The following is a 20,031-nucleotide window of genomic DNA, read 5'->3' on the forward strand; positions in this document are numbered from 1 at the left end:
CTACTGGTACTGGTATACCCACCTGGGGCGTGGTGACCAGGAGTGCACCGTCCGGGTTCAGGCCGCGTAGCGCCTCCACAGTGGACATGTGTTCGTCAGATGTCCCCGGAGGCGTGTCCACCACCAGGTAGTCCAATTCCCCCCAGCACACATCGGCGAGGAACTGCCGAATCATGGCTGCACACACAGACAGACACAGACAGGACATCGACATCTTCACTTACAAAGCACTCCCCTCACAAACAATGCCTCTTTAAAGGACAGATGACCCATTTTTTGTGGAGTACACACTTTCTAATCAAAAGGAAAGCCTATCACCTGAAACACCTTAAAGGAGCACTGACACCAATTTTCAGCGTTAATATTATTGCACAGTTCGCTTCCTTCACTCAACAGAATACCCTGGGTGAAATATGAGCGGCCTGCGACGCGAAGAACATAGTTTAATTGGATCTCATTTATCGCGCCGACGGAGCAGCGCATGGAGCGGCACTCAGCAAATGGACATGAGTGTGACATCAACCAGTGAGAGCCAAAAGAAGTGATGCGGCAGCGCTCGTCAAAAGCTCGTGACGTCACTTCACGCACGTGGCCCCACGAGCGGCGAGCGGGCGCAACACCCTCTCAGCGGGTGCTGGTGACATCCGCACAAAGTGGTGAGGTCAGGCCGGGAGTCTGTCATATGCGCTGTTCGGGATGAAAGCACGGGAATTTGAAACAAACGATTTTCAGGCCGTTCAATGTAATTAACTATTGCGCGCTGAAGTATTTGAAGTGCTGTTTCAGGTTCGCCAGGTCATTATAAGCATCGATAAAAGCAATAAAAGTGTAACATAAAAATTTCGTGTCAGTGCTCCTTTAAACAGAAACGGCTTCCCCAATACGGCCCTACAGAGGTTTGAAAGTGGAATTTTTAGAAGTACCAGCCTTGAGCCTGCTGCCAGAAGAAATGCTGGGAACTGTGACAGCAAGACTTGCGGCAACATATGTTTAACAGGGTGTGAGACAAATAAGAGGTGTCTAAAAACTTGTCCTCTGATAAAACAATAAAATACAATCTTTTCTATTCCTTTCTGCAGTTTTTGAACCACGCATTGAAACAAAATGGAGCTGCTTGTGCTACTACTAGTACATGCAGCCACCTTTCAGGTTTCATAAAGTTTACTGCCAAATTAAAATATTTCCACCAGTTTATTTAGGGACTCCTTGTGGTTACTCCTCTATATAAACCACTCTATATAAAACCTCTATGTATACTGCCGGAGTCTGTCCCTTTAAGTGCCCAGTCCATGGCACAGAGAGGTATGTTCACACCTCAAGAGTTTCATGCGCAGTCTACGCACATTAATGTGAAAAAAAAAAAAATGTCTGCTGTAGCTGAAGTACCGTATTTGCACGATTCTAACGCACCACCGATTGTAACGCACAGGTATGTTTACATACGAAAATTCGGAAAAAATTACTTCACCCTGATTCTACCGCATAAACTTAGAATTAGATTTCGGGAGCACTTTGTGTCCATGGCAAAGCTGCTGGCCTCTTTGGAGCCGATTTAGGTTTTTAGCCTGATTCTAACGCGCACACAAATATGAAGGCTAATTTTAGCGAAAAAGGGTGCTCGTTAGAATCGTGCAAATACGGTATGCAGTATCCGACCCCGGGGGGAGGGGGTATATGAGTGCAAAAGTGGGTACTCTGACCGATAATGCATATACATACTATAGACACTTTGTTCTTTCTACACGCTTGCAGCACCTCTGCACAGTGTTCGCGCGAGGGCAAAGAACTGCCTAAACACCGTTTCCAAAGCTTAGCACCGGCACCTGGAAAATGCCTAGATCATGCGGTCAAGTGTGTAAAGACGCATGATAAGCTGAGCCAATAAAGCAACAAGAATATAACTAGGCGCAATTATTAACCAGCTACCAAAATCAGTCGTGGCCATCAGAATTAGCAAGGCTCTTTTAAATCCCTCCATGACGAGGAAGAATTCCCCGAAACCATTCGTCAAACAAATCGGACCACTGCTTGACGTTCCCCCAAGGCAGCTTCCACATTTTTTTGTGATTTTAGTCTGATCATTAAAACGGCTGATACAAGATAATCTGATGAAGGACACCTGTGAAATCGAAAGTCAGACCAGCTGGACTACGCACCGCCACCGACAGATTGCACACAACGTATGGGAACCAACACCCCTACTTGAGGCATACCTTTTTCACCGAACAGAACAGGAACGATGCATGCGTGGGAATAATAAATGCCGAGCTTCACTGAACCTGAGTTCTTTATTACATTACAAAAAAAATTGACGAGGGCAGACTCGACTCCAGGTGCACCACTTTACACATTCGATAGCGCCGTTCAATCTCGCCGGAGTTGCGTTTATTTGCAGCGGCCTGGTTCTTGACAATTGAGAGGACCGTCTGCTTAGACAGGCCTCTACTTCTGGCAATGCCAGCCTGTTTTACCCCATGCTTGACAGCGTTAATTATGCTTCATTTAGGAGACAGTGAAATCAGCCACCCTTCCGCTCATGCCACTGGTCGCACACACACAAACACACACACACACACAAAAAAAACAAGGCCACTGACACTGGCTTGGCTTGGCTGAGCCATAGCCTCCTGTATAACGCCTTTTCACCTGCTCAGTGCTAGAAATTCCATCGTTCTCTCTTGTGGCGCCCTAATTCCAGGTTCTGCTGGGATTAGGGCACCAATCCTGGGGTCATACTACCAGGATTGACTTTCAGAAATTCGGGCCTGTGCATGAAGTCAGAGACGCAAGCGGGCTTGGCGGTAAATCAGAGGGCGCTAGGTAGGCTGGACCTAGGGGCCCATAGCAAAACTATGAATGAAGTGGTACAGGGGGATATGGGCTGGTCGTCCTTTGAGGCGAGGGAGGCGCAGAGCAAGATAAAATTTGAGGAGCGACTTCGTGACATGGAGGAGGAAAAATGGGCCGCGAGAGTGTTTGGGTACCTGCATACGAGGAGCATGGACACGTGGTGGAGACGGAGGACCAGATGCTGACCAAGCAGTACGGAAATTCGGTAGAGGAAAGTGGGGTTTACACAACAGTTAAAAAGCAGGCAAAAGCTGCAGAGACGGCAAATTGGGTGCAGAGAATGGAAGGGGAAAAAAAACCCTGAAGACTTATAGAACAGCAAAACTAGAAATCAGGAAGGAAGGTTTCTATGACAATTCGCGAGGCAGTGCATTGCTCTTTGAAGCACGGGCGGAGTGTCTGAGAACACAAGCATACACGGCTAACTGCAGGCAACAGGACAAAACTTGTGTATGCTGTGGCAGGGTTCGGGAAACTGTAGAGCATAAGATACGACCTCGGCAAGACGATGGGGAAGCGACGCTGGCGGAGGCTTTGGGATTTGGGGTGGGGGGAACCTCAACTTCAAGGCCATAGAGGTGACGAAGAGGCAGCTGGAGTGGTGGTGGAAGAAAAGTATGGAAGAGAGTGGGATGTACGATGAGTAGGAGGAGGAATAAACATTTAATTGAGCAGTCAATGTTGTTGGGTTGACCGCCAGGTGGGGGACCTCCTTAGTCCAGGAAGCCCCGGGTCTTGGCGGCCTGTCTCGCCCGGTCTACCAGATGTTGTTGGTGATCCGGGTTGGAGCTGGTCAACCGACCCTCCCACTGCTCAAGTGAGGGATTTGGGTTTGGGGCAAGGGATGGTGTGTGGCGGCACTCCCATACCATGTGGTAGAGAGTGCATGGCTCCACGCAGAATTTACAAGTGTACGTGTGCAGTGTCGGATGCATTGAGTGTAGTAATGTACCATGTGGAAATGTGTTAGTCTGTAGCTGTCTGTAGATGACCGTGTCTTCGCGAGACATGTTGAGATGTGGAGGCGGAAAGGCTCTTCGTCCCAAGCGGTAGTGGGCCAGGATGTCACTACCTTCTGGGGATTATTTCTCTCGTTGGGCTAATGGAAGGACTGGCTGACATCCCAGAAGGAGACGCCCGGTGAGTGTGGGCTCGGGCTGCGGCATGAGCCGCCTCATTCCCTTCCAGTGATGAGTGAGCCGGTGTCCATATGATGAAAATTTCGGGTAAATCAGGGTGGGCCGATAAAATTTTTGCTGCTGTTGATGAAATGCGTCCAATTTGAAAGTTTCGACACGCCGTCTGGGAGTCTGATAGGATGATGACATGTTCTTTGCCAGTGGTAGCTGCAAGGGCAATGGCTGCTTCTTCGGCGGTGTCGATGTCCTTGGTAGGTATAGAAGCTGAAGCTAGCTCCAGTCCCTGGTTATTGACTATGCTGATGGCGTGGGCTGATCTAATGGGGTATAGTGATGCGTCCGTGTACCTAACGTCAGGCCGTTTCCCGTATGCAGTTCGAAGAGCTTGAACTCTTGCCTTGCGTCGTGCTTTGTTGTGGATCGGATGCATATTTCTTGGTATTGGGGCGACAGTGATTTTCTCTCTAACATGTAGAGGAATGCGTTGTTTAGCGTTATTTTCTTTCGGGACTTCGTAACCCAGTTTTCGTAGGGTGTGTCTTCCCGTCTTGGTGAGTTTGAGGCGTTCCAATTGGCTAGTTTTGTGGGCTTCAGCCAATTCCTCCCAAGTGTTGTGCAGGCCTAATTGCAATAATTTGTCTGTAGAAGCAGTGAGGGGTAAACCGAGAGAAAATTTGTAGGCTTTTCGGATCAAGATATTGAGTTTTTCTTTTTCGTTATTTTTCAGGGCTAGATACGGCGTTCCATACGTAATTCTGCTCGTTATTAATGCTTGCACAATTTTGATTGCGTCCTGTTCTTTGAGGCCATGTCAGCGATTTGTGATACGGCGTATGAGATGTAGAACTTGATGAATTGTAGTTTGCAGTTTATGGAGCGTTGCCATGCCGGCTCCGTCTTGCTGTAGCGTAAGTCCTAGCAGGCAGAGAGTTTTGACCTGGGGGATTGGAGCGTTGTTGACTCGAAGTTCGATATCAGGAATTGGCGCTGGGGGTCGACCTCTGGTTCGCTTTTTGAGGAGCAGTAATTCGGATTTATCTGGAGAGCAGTACAGGCCACGTCGGCGAAGGTACTGTTCGGTGGTTTGAATTGCTTCTAGCAAGGCGTCTTGCTGTGTGCCGGCAGAGCCCGTGCATGTCCATATTGTAATATCATCGGCGTAGATACCGTGACTGATGCCTGGGATATTATCCAATTGTGCTGGAAGGTCTTTCATTGCCAAATTGAAAAGTAGAGGGGATATGACAGAGCCCTGGGGTGTCCCTTTCGGTGGTGTCGGTAGTTTGTCTGTTCTAAGGTTCCCGATGACAATTGTCGCTGTGCGGTCTGTCAAGAAATTTTGTACAAAGTTGTATGCCCGCTCGCCGCAGTGGGTTGACTGTAGGCCTTCTAATATAGCATGGTGTGTGACATTGTCGAAGGCCCCTTTGACGTCAAGGGCCAAGATGGCGCTTTTGTGTTGGCTGCTTAGATTGTCCAGGATGTCTTCTTTGATTTGCAGGAGTATATCTTGTGTAGAAAGGTGCGAGCGGAAGCCGTACATGCTGTGAGGCCAGTGATCCTTGTCTTCGAGGTAAGGGGCAAGCCTATTATGCACCATATGTTCATATAACTTGCCTACGCACGATGTCAGGGAAATTGGACGCATGTTTGCGAAGTTTATGGGTTTTCCAGGTTTGGGAATTAAGCTGATGTCAGCATGTTTCCAGAAAGCAGGTACTTGACCCTTTTCCCATTGCTCGTTGATGTAGTGCAGCAACCATAAATATACCGAAATATAATTTAGAACAGAGGTATTTAGAAGTATTCAGAACGTTGGATTGGGAACAGGTGGGAGTAAGGGTTAATGGAAAATACCTCAGTAACCTCAGATTTGCTGATGAAGTTGCATTGTTAAGTAACTCGGGGGACGAATTGCAAAGCATGCTTTCCGCACTGGGCAAACAGAGTAGAACCGTGGGCCTGAAAATTAATATGCAGAAAACTAAAGTAATGATCAATAACCTCGGGATAGCACAGCGGTTTGAGATAGGTGGCGAGGCAGTGGAAGTGGTAAGCGAATATATCTACTTAGGCCAAGTTGTGACCCCAGATCCCAACCATGAGGCAGAGATAATTAGAAGGATCAGAATGGGGTGGGGTGCATATGGCAGACATTCTCAGATAATGAATAGCAGCCTACCATTGTCGCTGAAGAAGAAAGTGTATGACAGCTGCATCTTACCGGTACTCACCTACGGGGCAGAAACTTGGAGGCTCACTAAAAAGGTTCAACTTAAATTGAGAACGACTCAGCGGGCAATGGAGCGGAAAATGATAGGTGTAACATTAAGGGACAAGAAGAGAGCGGAGTGGGTCAGGGAGAAAATTGGTGTTAAAGACATATTAGTAGAAATTAAGAAGAAGAAATGGACGTGGGCAGGGCATGTAATGCGAAGGCAAGATAACCGCTGGTCATTAAGGGTAACAGAGTGGATCCCTAGAGAAGGCAAGCGTTGCAGGGGGTGGCAGAAAGTTAGATGGGCAGATGAGATCAAGAAGTTTGCGGGGATAAATTGGTCACAGTTGGCACAGGACCGAGATAATTGGAGAACAATGGGAGAGGCCTTTGCCCTGCAGTGGGCGTAGATAGGCTGGTGATGATGATGATGAATTTAGAACAGAAAGGGGGGGGGTTAAACAGGGGTGCAAAGGCAGGAAGGGGGGGGAGGGGGGGGAAGGGAAGAGGGAAGTTGTTTAAAACAGGAAGGGGGGAGGGGAGTAACCCATTAGGTTAGTGAAGGGTGTGGCAAATAAGTAGAATAACACAGGCAAGTCGGTTGGTGATCCCGACGTCCAAATACAAAGGGAGGGCCTCTATCATCATAATCACCACCATCATCATCATCATCACATCCCCTGTGTGGCGAGGGCATGGGCAACGTTTGTTTTCATACCTGGCAACAATGGGTGGTTTTAAAAAAGTTGTCAAGGCCCTCTGCAAATGTAAAACACGTGCTGTATAAAGAAGACTCTGGCACTAGCATGTAGAAAGGAAGTAATGAAAACAAGCACTGACGGGCAATTCCTGTTTGAACAAAAAAGGCATGAAAAGTAACGAGGCCAGAAATAAAACAAACTAGTAAGTGGCTAGGGCAACACTAGAACTTGACAGTGGTTACTACAAAAGAGATGGTCTTTCTTGGGCTACCTTGTTCGTTTTCAAATAATTTAACGCGAAAGTTTTTTGTCGGCATGTCACTCGATTCAGCCAGAAATGTTAAGGGCGAGTTCACTGGTAGGTTTGCGACCCGCTGAGAATTGACTGGTTATTTGGTATGTGATTGGTGAGGGAACACTGAGTGTAGCGGGGCGAAGCAGAGAGAGAAGCAGGCTAAGTACAGGCTGAATGTTTACCGTAAGTTTATATAGGGGCCCTCAAATGCCGAGTATCGCCTTGAGCTAAAGCTTGAAGTCGTCATCCTTTGTGCAGCAGCCAGGCATTGGTGATGCCTGGCTGCTGCACAAGACCTAGCTTATTCTTAAGTCAACAAAGTTTACACGTGGTTACGCTTACAGACTCGGTTTTAAGTTTTCTGTGTGGTGTGATCGTTGGCCCCCAAAGAGCGCTGAACACTCGGTCATTAAAATATGTACAATGTACGCGTGCCCACCGACTTTGCGGTGAAGCTCCAAAAGTAGCATAGGGCGCAGCGGGATGAACTTTCCCTCAAAATGTTTCAACTCGTTCAGTGGCCACCGTTTGGCTTGCGTGGTCTGGCATGCAGGATGCTATTTAAAGAGATTGATTAACGGCATCGCTTCTTGGCCTTTTGGCTTCTTTCACTTTGGCATTAATTCTTCTCTTCGCACCGTCCACCACTTGTTGCAACAAGTGATGTAGAGTGAGCCACCCTGCAACGCATTTACAAAGCCCTGCTTGTACCAGTTGTTTCGCACTTCCGACAGGTGGCGACACAAGTCCCGCCTGAGTGCGGCGAGGCAAAGCTATGATAAAGATGCAGTCCCGGCGGGCGCAATGATGTGATTGCCCCGAGAGGTTTTCCTGCGCTTGTTCGCCGGCCCGACCACCAGCATAAAGGGACCCTGCAACACTCTTCGTGCAGTGCAAGTAAACCTACACGACTTTTAGACTAGACTTCCAGCAACACCCGAGCCAAATATTACGCTGCACGTGAAGCGGTAAGCGCGCAAATCGCCGTGAAAGACACGGAAAAACCAACCGCGCTCTCTTCAATTCTCCTCATTATGCACCCCTGGCATGGCCTCTGCGACGTCAATCGGGCCATGGCTGTCCTGGCTGTCCTATTGGCTGTCGCCGGTCAACCTCGCGGCTAAATTCTGGAATTTCCTGTGACGATCAGCCGTCGTCGGCGCTGTGTATGAACCTCTTCTATGTCCGAACCTGTCCGCATGCTTTTGGTGTTTCTTTTGTTTTGAGTGCGTGCGGAGTTTGAGTGACGAACTAAATATTCCACTTTCAACGAGCCCACTCGACAACAAACATTTATTACTCCAAAAACGCCCTACCAACCTGAGCGCTTGCTTGCGAGCAGGCCACCATGCCTGCTTTTTTGTGGCACCAGACCGGAAATAGACCTGTCCACGTTGCGGGGGAAAAGGACGAAACTCCCCGGCCTGTGACATATCGAAGGCCGCCGAACAAAACGCCGCGCGCCACCCCCATTTCCGGGAGAGAGCGCGCAGCTTTCGTCGCGTTTAGAGTTCCTGTATATCGCGTAGGGGAGCTGTATACAAGAACTCTAGTCGCGTTGTCCGCGGTTGAGTTGAGAGGGAACATTTATGCGCGATTTTTCATCGCGCGTAGTTTCGGTGATAGTGAACGGATTTTCATAATTCTTGCGGGAGGAGATTGCTGGGACAATAGAATTTACCCCAAAATACATCCCGAGTAGTCGATGGTAAGTGTTGCAGGATCCCTTTAAACAGCATCAGGGTTAAAAGCCCTAGCGAAAAGCCCTGGTCAGGGTGCACGACGCACGTGAGGGGTGACTGACCGTGCTTCTTGGGTCCCCTCCAGATGACCGGGTCGTTCTTGTTGGGCAGCAGGAAGCCGATGGACATCACGGCCAGTCGCTGGCTGGCATCCGTGTACACGGGGACCCAGCTGCAGGCAACCGAGGGGAAAAAGGCAGCACAGCTATAACTCCATCGCGATTTTATTCATGTATCTGTAACATACTGCGAGCCCATTGAAGGGCCCAACACACCAAGCTACAACTGGGCCATGAAGCACACAGTAGGGGAGGGCTCCAGATCAATCTTTGAGGCCACCTGAATGACACAGGGTTCGTACGGGCTTCAAAAGCAAAAATTCAAGGGTTTTCAAGGACTTTCAAGGACCAGAAAACACATGTTCAAGGTCCGCATCTTATGTTTTATCTGGGATTATTTAAAACTTTTTCAACACAATGCAAAATTCTGTTATTGCCCAATACCTAAGAAGATTACTGCACATTTAGATAGGTGCTATGGGTTCATGAATGCTCCCCCAGCTTTATTTGTAATTTCATAGTTTGTATTTAGAGGTTTTCCTTTTTTCTTGGTGTTTTGCTTAGGCTGTTTCATTTCAAAACTTAGTTAATGTTGCCTGCATCTCCTGCTTTGTCAGCAAGAGTATCAGCTGAAATTAACTCAGCAAGTGTTGCTGCAAGGCAGGATGAACTATGTACACGTCCACCATTTGCACGTAAAAGCAACCCCAGATGGAGTGTATGATGCACAGCAAACATGCAATGAAAGGCTGTCCACAGACTAGATGGAACATGCAAGACAGAGAACAGAAGCCGGCTTTCACGGGATTGTATCGTGACATGAATGAGTGACAAGGAGTGCTGCTCCCAATGTTGCCTCGTAATAATGAGAATCCACAACTCGTAATTTCACGCAATACACTGCAACCTGATTGTTACAATGTTTCTTTACATTTTTAACACCTAAAATTCACGACAAACACTTTAAATTCTTGTGAAAAATAGGGCCATTGGTTCTCTCCAGAAAAACCAAGGGTTTTCAAGGACCCTTTAAAAATTCCAGGTCTTTCCAGGCCTTGAAATTGACACTTCTAAATTCAAGGGTTTTCAAGGTTTTCAAGGACCTGTGCGAACCCTGAATCATCATCATCATCATCATCCTGCTGCGGCTCACCGCAGGACGAAGGCCTCTCGCACTGACCTCCAACCGCTCTTGTCCTGCGCTGCTCGAGCCAACAGTTTATCCCCGGGAGTTCTCATTTCCTCCCCCATCGGATTAATGGCCTTCCCCTTCTCCTAGACCCATCTCTTGGTATCCCCTCTGTCACCCTAATCGTCCATCAGTTGTCGGTTCGTCTCACCCCATGGCCAGCCCAAGTCCATTTCTTTTTCTTTTTTTTTTTAAACTATGATATCGTCAACTCGAATTTGTTCTCCGACCCATGTAGCTCATTTCCTGCCCCCGAGTTTCATTCCTGACATCATTTATTCCACAGCCCCTTGAGCCAACCCGAGCTTGCTTTCTAGTTGCTTAGTAAGGTGCCAGGTTTTAGATGCGACTGCATCTCATTCACTCGCCTTGTCCCTCCATATGGCGTTGTTGTTGTCCGTCCACACCCCTCCCCGATTCTCCTCGCCGCGCGAGCTGCGCTCTCCGCCGCTCACCCCCTCTTCTCTCCGATAGCGAACACTCTCTCGCGAGGGGGCATTGGATTGGATTCGATTGGGTTGGCTTGGATTTGAATTGGATTAAAGTGGATTGTGTTGGATTGTGTTGCGCCATAGCCGCGCCACAATGCGTCATAGCCGCGGTCGTTCCAGCACCGGCGTTCCAATTTCGGGCACGTGCATAGACTTGATCTTCGCTACAAATTGCACGGTGGTCCCGTTACTTCACCATCCACTACCCGTACACCTCAGCGACCACAAGGCCATCATCGTTAACGTTACGCCGCGTGTCAAATAAAGAATACATCATACGCGTTGCTCACACGTTTCACGCAATTAGAGAATCAACCCAACGGAAACACCAAGTGATCCCCCAAGATGCGTCGCATCTCCACAGGGTTTCCCTCTCTGGAAGGTGGGGTAATTTTTTTAGCTATGTCATAGCCGGCAGTATGGACTGGTTGTAGATTTTTCTTTTGAGTGACAGAGGTAGCTTACTTTCATTATTTGGGAGTGCTTGCTGAGTGCTCACCAGCCCATACCTATTCGGCACCGCATTTCTTTCTCGTGGTTAGGGTCAGCACTAACCATCTGTCCGAGGTAGTTATATTCTGTTACCTCTTCTAGCGTTTCGTTTTCCTAAGCTCAAGAGGACATTTTTAGCCTGCTTATTCCTCATCACTTTAGATTTATTCATATTTATGTTTAGCTCCACAGCCGTGCTTTCCGACTGCAGTTCCTCAAGCATTGTTTGCATGCGTTCTGCAGCCTCACTCAGCAAGACTGTGTCGTCTGCCAACCTCAAATGGCTAAAGTATTCCCTGTTTATTCTTAATAGTACCATGTTTTTTAAGCCTCCAGACATGCTGTGAATAGTTTGGGCGAGATGGTATATCTCCCTGTCTTACTCTTCTGGCCATGTAGTTAGGCGAAATGATAACCGATGGACAATTAGGGTAACGGAGTGGACGCCGAGAGACAAGTCTAGAAGAAGGAGAAGGCCAATGACTCGATGCAGGGACAAAATAAGGAATTGCGGAGGCAAAAAATGGACTCAAGCAGCACAGGACAGGAGCGGGTGGAGGTCGATATGAGGGGCCTTCGTCCTGCAGTGGACAAAGTGGGCTGTTGATGATGATAATGAGGGGTATCTTTACATGCGCCGAAATTTCTTAACACATGGGTGATTTCCCTTTTCGCCTCGATCTGCAAAGCAGCCACTGCGGCCAGGATAGAAATTGCAATGTCCTTCGGCTCAGCAGCACAACACCGTAGCCTTTGAGATACCGCAGCGGGTCTGAACAGTCCTAACCGCCACCTCCTCTGCAACCCTGCCCAATGCTGACGGCAGTTCCTTCCTTTCACTGTCACTGTCTGTTTCCTCTGCAACCCACCTACCAAAGATGTTCCCAAAGGGCTACAAGAGAACTCTGTCTAAGCATGACCCCAAGCTGACAGGCAGTGCTGCAAGGCTGGATGCCTGTGAGCCTGTTTAGGCTCTCATGAACGTTAATAGTTCCTCATACAACCTGTCCCATGGGCAACACGTACACACTTCAAAATAAATAAAAAAAAAATGAAGGAAGCTCACACTAACGTGCAAGACTTGAAGGTAGCGAAGCTGTATGCAACCTTCACGGCCATCACGACCCTTTAAGTCCACAATTGCAGATGATTTGCTCCTTTGCTGCTGGCGCAACGACCTTTACTCCATCACTGTTGCTGTAAGTGGGAGCTGTCTTCATTTTTTGATAAACATTAATTGGACATCACCTTGGAGGGGCGTACGCTATGACCTGTCTTTCTCATTCTGAGCAAGCATTGCCACGATTACGGCGACCGCTGGAGGTGTTTTCTTGGAGGGGGCCAATCTCGGCCATTGATTGATTGATTGCAGGGTTTAACGTGCCAAAGCAATGCAGGCGATGAGGCGTGCCGTAGTGGACAGCTCCAGATTAATTTTGACCACCCGGGGATCTTTTAACGTGTGCCGAAATCTCAAACACACGGCCGTCAATCTTGGCCAACCTCGCAAGTGGGTATGCTTGGCTTGCTAAAGTGCACCGATGACACTGGGCGGTCGCTGCAAGGCCTGCGCTCAGGCCTGCAAGGCGCAGGCGCAGGCCTGCAAGGCCTGCGCCTGCGCGCAAGCTCAGCAATTTTTTGGTATTTTTAACTGCAGACACGAAAAATTAGGATTTGCTAAAGGGCTTCGTTCTTAATATGTGACTGCCTATGCAAAGGACTCTGCTCTCAGGCAACCCAGCCTCCCAGGAAGGCAGCACTTTGTTCAGTCAGCAAACTGAGTACGGTTTCCGTCTCTTTCCAAATCACCTGTGCATTTGAGTCAATAGTACTAGCTGTGCTCCTGCTGCCTCAACAGCTTAGTTAAAGCCGCGGTCTTGGTTTGTGCCAAAAGGTGGTTTGGGAGCTGAACAAGTGCAAGAGGGAACCGGACCTCAATTTCGGGTGGGGGAAGACATGGGCTGTGCTGTCTCCTATGACAGCCAGGACACCTGAGAGTACAGCAGGGAATCCACAGCCATGCTTCCCAATAGGCATTCAGCCTACTGGAGAATGCCCGCTGACCGAGCCAAATCACCTCGGCTGCCCAAGTGGGCTTTTGCAGGTTCGCCACGAGATTGCAATGGGCTTGCAACCTAAGGCAAACGGGGGAGCTGATGGTACCTTCACCGCTATCATCAGCAAGACTGCGACGCTGTGTGCCAAGACAGAGATTATAAGCATGGAAATACGTCTGGGGACGACTGCCAACCGTGAAAGATTCGGAGAAAGAATAAATACGGCCACCATTAGCGATGGCTGGCCATACAAGCAATTGATCTCGGCCAGCTCTATAAGGAGTGGAAAAGGGGGGGCAGAATTGAACGGTGCAAATCAAAGCTCTTCCCACGTGCAGGATTTATCCAACATGCCAGCACCAATAACGCCTGCACCTGTGCTTTCTTAAATTTTATTCCGACATCTACGTATTGCTACTATTGTTGATTGTACTTGTCACCTCTCTCTCAGCGACACTCAGGCGATGAACCATCAGCGATCATCATCAGACCTTATCCTAGGGGATGAAAGGGAAGAAGGCAGACGAAGCCCAATCGGCAAGCACGGCAGCCGTTCCTTGCTTGGCTTCAGCTTTCCGATCAAATAAACATCACCCCATCTGTTCAGATTTCAGTGTTGTCTGTGTCAGTACTAGTCGCAACAACATGTATATTAACATACGAACATGTTGTACCCCCCTCTGGCCAATCTTCGTAACTCTGGACAGCACTCTAACAGTATTGCCACTTAGGTGGAACTGCTGCAGAGTTGCCCAGTTCTTCTTTGAAGCAAGGCTAGGAAATGGAATTTGTGAATGATGAAAGCTACTTGCACTCTCCACTTTGTCAATACCTGGTATGCATCAGTACATGAACGGCCATGGAGCCGGCTCACAGCGTTTTCCTCCCCAGAGGTCCCTTCAGCACGCCAAACAACTTAAACAAGGACTTTATTTTTCTTTCGAAGGGCTATGCTAAGGAAATGTTTCTCCTCTGATGAACGCTGTTTGACCTGGTCAGTTTCTGTGGTACTGAAATTGACTCTTCAAAAAATTCGAGCCCTGTTACAACAGAAAGCCGACTTAGAGGTCCTCAACCCTTTATTTCTTCGTTTTTCTTCCATTCCCCCTAAAAAACAATAAAAAGGTGGAGAACAAAACCTGCTCCATCAAGCTATGACAGGTTGAAACCAATGAAAGTAAAGAAGGCAGGACCAAAGGGCCAAAAGTATTTCTGACTCAAAAACAGACAACCCCTCAGTGGGAACAACAACGAAGGGGGAACGTGCAGCTTTCCAAAGTTAATCACATCACGAAACAAACAAATGCATGGACCCACACCCCACTACCTTATCACACACACAAAAAACTCCATACCGGGATGGTTTACGGCACTGCAATGGTGCTTCCTACTGCTTTACTGACACGGGCACTACAGTGCATTTTGTAGTGCGCACAAACATCATCCGTGAGGCATAGAAATCTTGTTTTCTTTTTAAATTAGTGTCATGCTACAACAGAAAGCTCACTCAGAGATCCTAAACCCCAGTGAACTACAAGAATCGTGACTCACTGCCCTGCAGCACAGTCGCATGTGTGGATTATGACTGCCAGCATGCTGCTTTGAAACATGGTCAATGTATGAAAAGCATCGGCGACAGTACGCACCCCTGCGGGCACTGGTGAATGCTGTGTCCGTCCAAGTTGAGCATCTTGGGGATGCTGGGCCCGCACAGGTCAACGTCTAGGAGCCCCACCTGAACATGGGAGACAAACAATCGATGAATCATTCGATTATTTATTCAATTCTGTTCTTTTTTTTTTTATTCTGACATAATATTGGGGGTTTTCTGGACCAGAAGTGATCAACAGATTACTACCACAGAACAACACAGGGCGGTTGGCCTGCTAGGCCTGATTGGAGGCTGGCTCGATCTTTTGCCCAGTACACTATCTGACAAACTGGTTGATGAAGAGAAGCGGACACTGGCATCTTTACGAGCCTTACGACAGCACAAAGCCAAAACAGCCCTCGCAATTGGTAGCAAGTGTGGCAGCAGGCACTTCTGAGCCATTATTGTATGCACAGGACAGCCCACTTGTCGCAAACTCAATTGTCGCCCACTGTGTACCCGCCATACCTCAAGTTCACAATACGCACACTTTCATCGCAACAATAGTGTTCAATGTACCAGTCGCATCTCACTTGTTCAAAAAGTGGAGCCGTTACAAGTGTGACTGAGCTGGAGTGTATGGCCCCCCCCCACCCCCCCAAGGTTTGGCTTCTCTTACAGAGAGACACTACCGCACACTTGTTCCAGCGAAGCTTCAGTACACGGCGCTGCTGCATGCGAAATTGCCATGCCAGGCATAACCTCTCCCACTCAATTCAAGAAAAGGACATGGGCTGTGTGTATTTTATAAAATATCAGATGAAAGCCCTTGCTCAATGTAACGTGACACGTTGATTTACACCTCAACATTAACAATCCTAAAAAATCAAGTCAGAATGCACAGATTACTTGAGGCTGATTGGCCTGGATTCACAAATCCAGTATCTCCACACGAGTCAGACAGACAAGTCAGTATCTTCACACGAGTCAGGCTGCATTACACGCTAGCCCCTTTTTTTTTGGTGTGTAACCAACGGGATTTGTGAAGCAAGCAGTGATAAAATCTTTCCCGTACAATGTTGAATGCATTAAACATCACTGCTACATGCTTGTAAAATTTCCCCCGAGTTTCCAGGTTTGCAGGACGTAAATAGATGTAGCGCGCATTCACTACTGTGCCCATTATATTCAGAGTTCGTCCAACAATCTAAATTATTATAGTCAATGTTGGACTATGCTGACTCTTTACATACGACAGAGAAAGACACACAGCGGACATTTACAAGACAAGCGCAAACTATCGGCTGGATTAGTCCCACAAGGTCCAGACAATTATATCACGGTATGGGTGAGAGTGAAAAGACAACCCCAAAATACAGTAGAACCTCGTTAGAATGCTTTAAAAAAAACGCGAGGGAGAAACGTACCATCTAGAAAAACGTACTATCCGGTAAGAAGCATACTACGGGGAATTTTTAGTGTTCAGAACTGAGAGCGCACTAACCGGGAAATCGCATGAACCGAGAATGTATCAACGAGGTTCTGCTGTAAATAGTGTTCGCACGTGCGATTCGTTACGCCACACCGTTTTTGATAGCATGATGCCTCCACTGGATAATGCAGAGATTAATAATAGGATGGGTTAGCAACAGAATTTATTTTGTTCTGCTGTTGTCATGCTCACGTTCACATAATCGTGTGTACTTCGTGTGAATAAATCAGTTGGTCGTGTGCGCTTGTCTTCTAAATGTCCCCTCCGTAGTTTTCTTCGTCGCATGTAAAAAGTCAGCGCAATCCAACATGAACAAACACAAGCTACCCCCCGAATCTTAGCGTACTGCAGTTAATCTCAACACGTAAGTATACCCTAGAACACAAAGCCGTAAATGGAAAAGCAACAGCGCACTTCGGTTAATAACGTCTGGTCGAGACCCCTAAATGCACTGCACGCAGGTCCGACGTATACCTTCTTTCCCGAGGCGACCAACGTGAGCGCCAACTCGACGGCGACCGTGCTTTTGCCAACGCCGCCTTTTCCGGACAGGACGAGGATGACGTGCTGCACGCCGGCCAGGATTCGAGTGCCATCGCCTGTACGGCACGATCACCGTTCGTCTTGCAGCACGCTTTGTTGTTAGGGGGCGAATAGCATGACAATGCACGAACACAACAGGGCGGACGATGTGAAATTTCACTCTTCGATGCACTTAAATCGGTTAACCGAGAGGCCATCAAATGACACGAAACACAACAGTCCTCACAGGAGGGCTCGCGCAAACACAACATTCATGTATCGCTTTCGTACGTGAAGAGTTACGAATAGATCGAACCTTTGGTTGTTTTGAACTTTTGCAACATGTGCAGTCACGCTAGAAACGGTTTCGGTTTCTGCCGGGTGGTTCTCTGGGTTAACGAATAAATGGCGGAACGTACAATGAGACAATACATGCGGCACAGCTCAGACAGCGTTCAGAGGGTGCTTGTGATGCTTGTGAGCGATAAGCTAAATACTTCAGGACTGAACGTAAACTTTAACATCAAGTACATCAACTTACCTCCGGCTCCTGCCATGTTTGAGAACGTTATGGCTGTGGATTTGGGTTCAAAAGTCTCACGACGCGCTCGTGGTGTCCGCCTTGTGGTTCGGCGCTTTTTATCCTTGTTGCCGTGAGAAGAAGCAAAACCGTTAGTGTTATTACCTCACTGGCTAAAAATATCAACTTGAATTACCTATAATACCCAAAATGGTTTTAAAACTACCAATCGTAAGTTTCTATATAGTATTTGTCGTTTTGTTAAGTTTCAACGCGCGAGTTTTGAATATACCTTTTAGCCACAGAACTCATGGGCAAGATATTGCCCCATTAGCGCTAATTTATTTTACATGTTTCAGGTACGCGCGACCACATATAAAACGACTTATCTAAATTACCCTATTTTCACACCTGTCACTGTTGGACAAAGTTGTCCAGTATATACAAGGCGAGAAACTCCGATTCAGAGATAGCAAGAAAAGCCTGTGATTTACTGACCTGCTCACTGTTAAATAATCCTTGGCCAGTTTACATCGGGCCACGCTTGACCAGAGTCATGTGCGTGAGAAGCGAAAGCGCAGAGAATCAGTGCATCAAGGCGACATCAAGTTTATCGCACTGTGACTTCCGTACACAGTGCGACAAACGCAGTTGGGCTTAGGCCCGCCACAGAATTGCCAAGTGTACAACTACGGTTTGTCGCCATGAAATCAGACCATATTTTTCTTGTGCAAGATATTATCAGCGGAATTGTGAAGGCGTTTGGGAATTCGCGCCAAACTTCTTAACATCGGAGGTTCCATGTGTGTAATGCCTATGGTAAAACAGTACAAACACACATTTTACTGAGCAAAAAGTTAAAAAAAAAAAAACTACAATCATTTGCGAGCCATGAAGCCCCTATCACATTGACTGGTTTCCTAAATTTTGTAGGAACACAACGATGCCAAGTTCTTATTAAGTTCTTATGTTACGAGCTCTTATATAAGAACACGGCGCTCGCGGAATGGATATTAATGCGAGTTGCAATACTAATTTTTTCAAGTAACGACGCCACCTTTGTCAGGTAAAGTACAAGTATAATGCTAAAAAGCGTATATACTGCAATAAATTTCGGGGTATGCTAAATTGGGCTTGAAACTTGCCCGACAATTTCTACCCCGTCTTCAGCTTAGGGTAGTCAGGAAATAAAATATTCTGGAGCCACCGCCCCTTTGAATACACCTGAAGTCTCATTAGAGTCTTAGATAAACCAGCCATGGGCACATTCTCAGAAAAAAAGTAGCAGTGTTACAGTTACCTAAGCCAAATAGTAGCTCTGTTACAGTCACAGTTACAGTTTCCAAAAGAGACTTGTTGCAGTTACAGTTACTGTGAAGGAGTGCCGTCGTATTACTTTTTTTGTTACTGTATAAAACTAATAGATACACCAAATGACAGTATATTTAGTAGAAACCAATGAAGGCGTGCGGGAAGTCAAAAGTGCAGGCGGTAGAAGGGAATCTAAAAAGGAGCACATTCAAGCCCGACACCAAGAATCGTTGTGTACGCCCCATTTTGTCCCATCAACGTTCTTGTTGATGCACCCCGGGTGTCCTTATGGGTACCCCGTTCTCAGTAGGCCCCTCTGCCGTGGTCTTTCTTTACAAGGGTAGGCCAGCTTCCTCCTCGGCTGAATCCAATTGCCGGTTTCATTTTTTTTTTGTTTCCGTTCGACTCAAGGTGACGGGAAAATTTCAACAAATAATCGTAAGGACCGACCGTCCCACGCTGGTCTTCTGCAGGAAAAAAAAAAAAAAAACTTTTTAGCGGCCTTCTCCCATAAACTGCGAGGGAAGGGTGCTGTGAAAAGGTTGGGAGAGTGAAAAATAAGCAAGTCCGAAAATGTGGAAAGCGCAAACTGCACGTCGGCCTTTAACGAGTCTGCATGCTTTTTTTTTTATTATTGCGCCATTTTGCCAGGGCATAAGTAACAGGGAATCAATTGACAAAACACGACAGAGGTGCGACACAGAAGGAAGGAAAAAAAAACACAATGATGCGGGTGCACTACAGGAAACTATAGAATCGAGTTTTGGAAATGTATTCCAGCAGTTTCTTGTAAAGGGGTCCGTACGTCAACCAATGAAAATAAGGAGGGCGGCCTGGGCGATGTCCTGTGGCCTCTATGTGTAGAGCTCGGGATGGTTGGAGCCCTGGAAACGACCCTAAAAAGTGTTCCAATGTCGCCTCGGCAACAGGGGCAGGGCAGTAAGGGCAGGTCGGGGAGGGATCCGCAAGGATAGAAGTCCACGTTTCTCGCACAGCAGGGGACAGTGCGACACCAAGGCGATTTCTCAGGAGCACGACCTCTTCACAGGGGCTTAAGCCGCGAGGAAGGTCAGACCTACCCGGAGAAAGAAGGGCAGGCGTGAAGCTCCGAAGAATATCTTTTTTGATGAGTAGGGTGTCCTCCAGTGACAGCTGCAGAAACGGGAGCGGGTACAGCACTCGCTGCGGATGAGCGGGCGAGGAAATTTGGGCTTGTTGGTACATAACTTACAAATATGTAGCGCAGAAGACGAGAGACACAGACAAGTAGACACACACGGCGCGAGAGCATGCGTGGTCGTGCTCCGACGGGTCTAGAGGACGTGAACAGGGCGTGTGAATGCATGATTGGAGTATCTGGTG

The 20,031-nt window shown here is 47.7% G+C and overlaps 1 protein-coding gene across 1 annotated transcript in view; it reads right to left on the reverse strand.

The window, feature by feature from the left end:
• Positions 1–17,473, reverse strand: part of LOC144172781 (cytosolic Fe-S cluster assembly factor NUBP2-like) — a 40,140-nt gene extending 22,667 nt beyond the window's left edge. The window contains exons 1-5 of the mRNA XM_077701386.1: positions 17,380–17,473; positions 16,791–16,915; positions 14,880–14,968; positions 9,008–9,117; positions 23–177 (exon numbers count right to left, since the gene is read on the reverse strand). Of these exons, the coding sequence (XP_077557512.1) occupies positions 23–177; positions 9,008–9,117; positions 14,880–14,968; positions 16,791–16,915; positions 17,380–17,395 (495 nt within the window). The 5' untranslated portion in view covers positions 17,396–17,473. The remainder of the gene's footprint in view (positions 1–22; positions 178–9,007; positions 9,118–14,879; positions 14,969–16,790; positions 16,916–17,379) is intronic.
• Between the last annotated feature and the right edge of the window lie 2,558 nt (positions 17,474–20,031).

This window comes from Haemaphysalis longicornis, unplaced genomic scaffold, assembly GCF_048455015.1.
Source record: "Haemaphysalis longicornis isolate Haplotype H1 unplaced genomic scaffold, Haemaphysalis longicornis Haplotype H1 scaffold_26, whole genome shotgun sequence".
Taxonomy (NCBI): Eukaryota; Metazoa; Arthropoda; class Arachnida; order Ixodida; family Ixodidae; genus Haemaphysalis; species Haemaphysalis longicornis.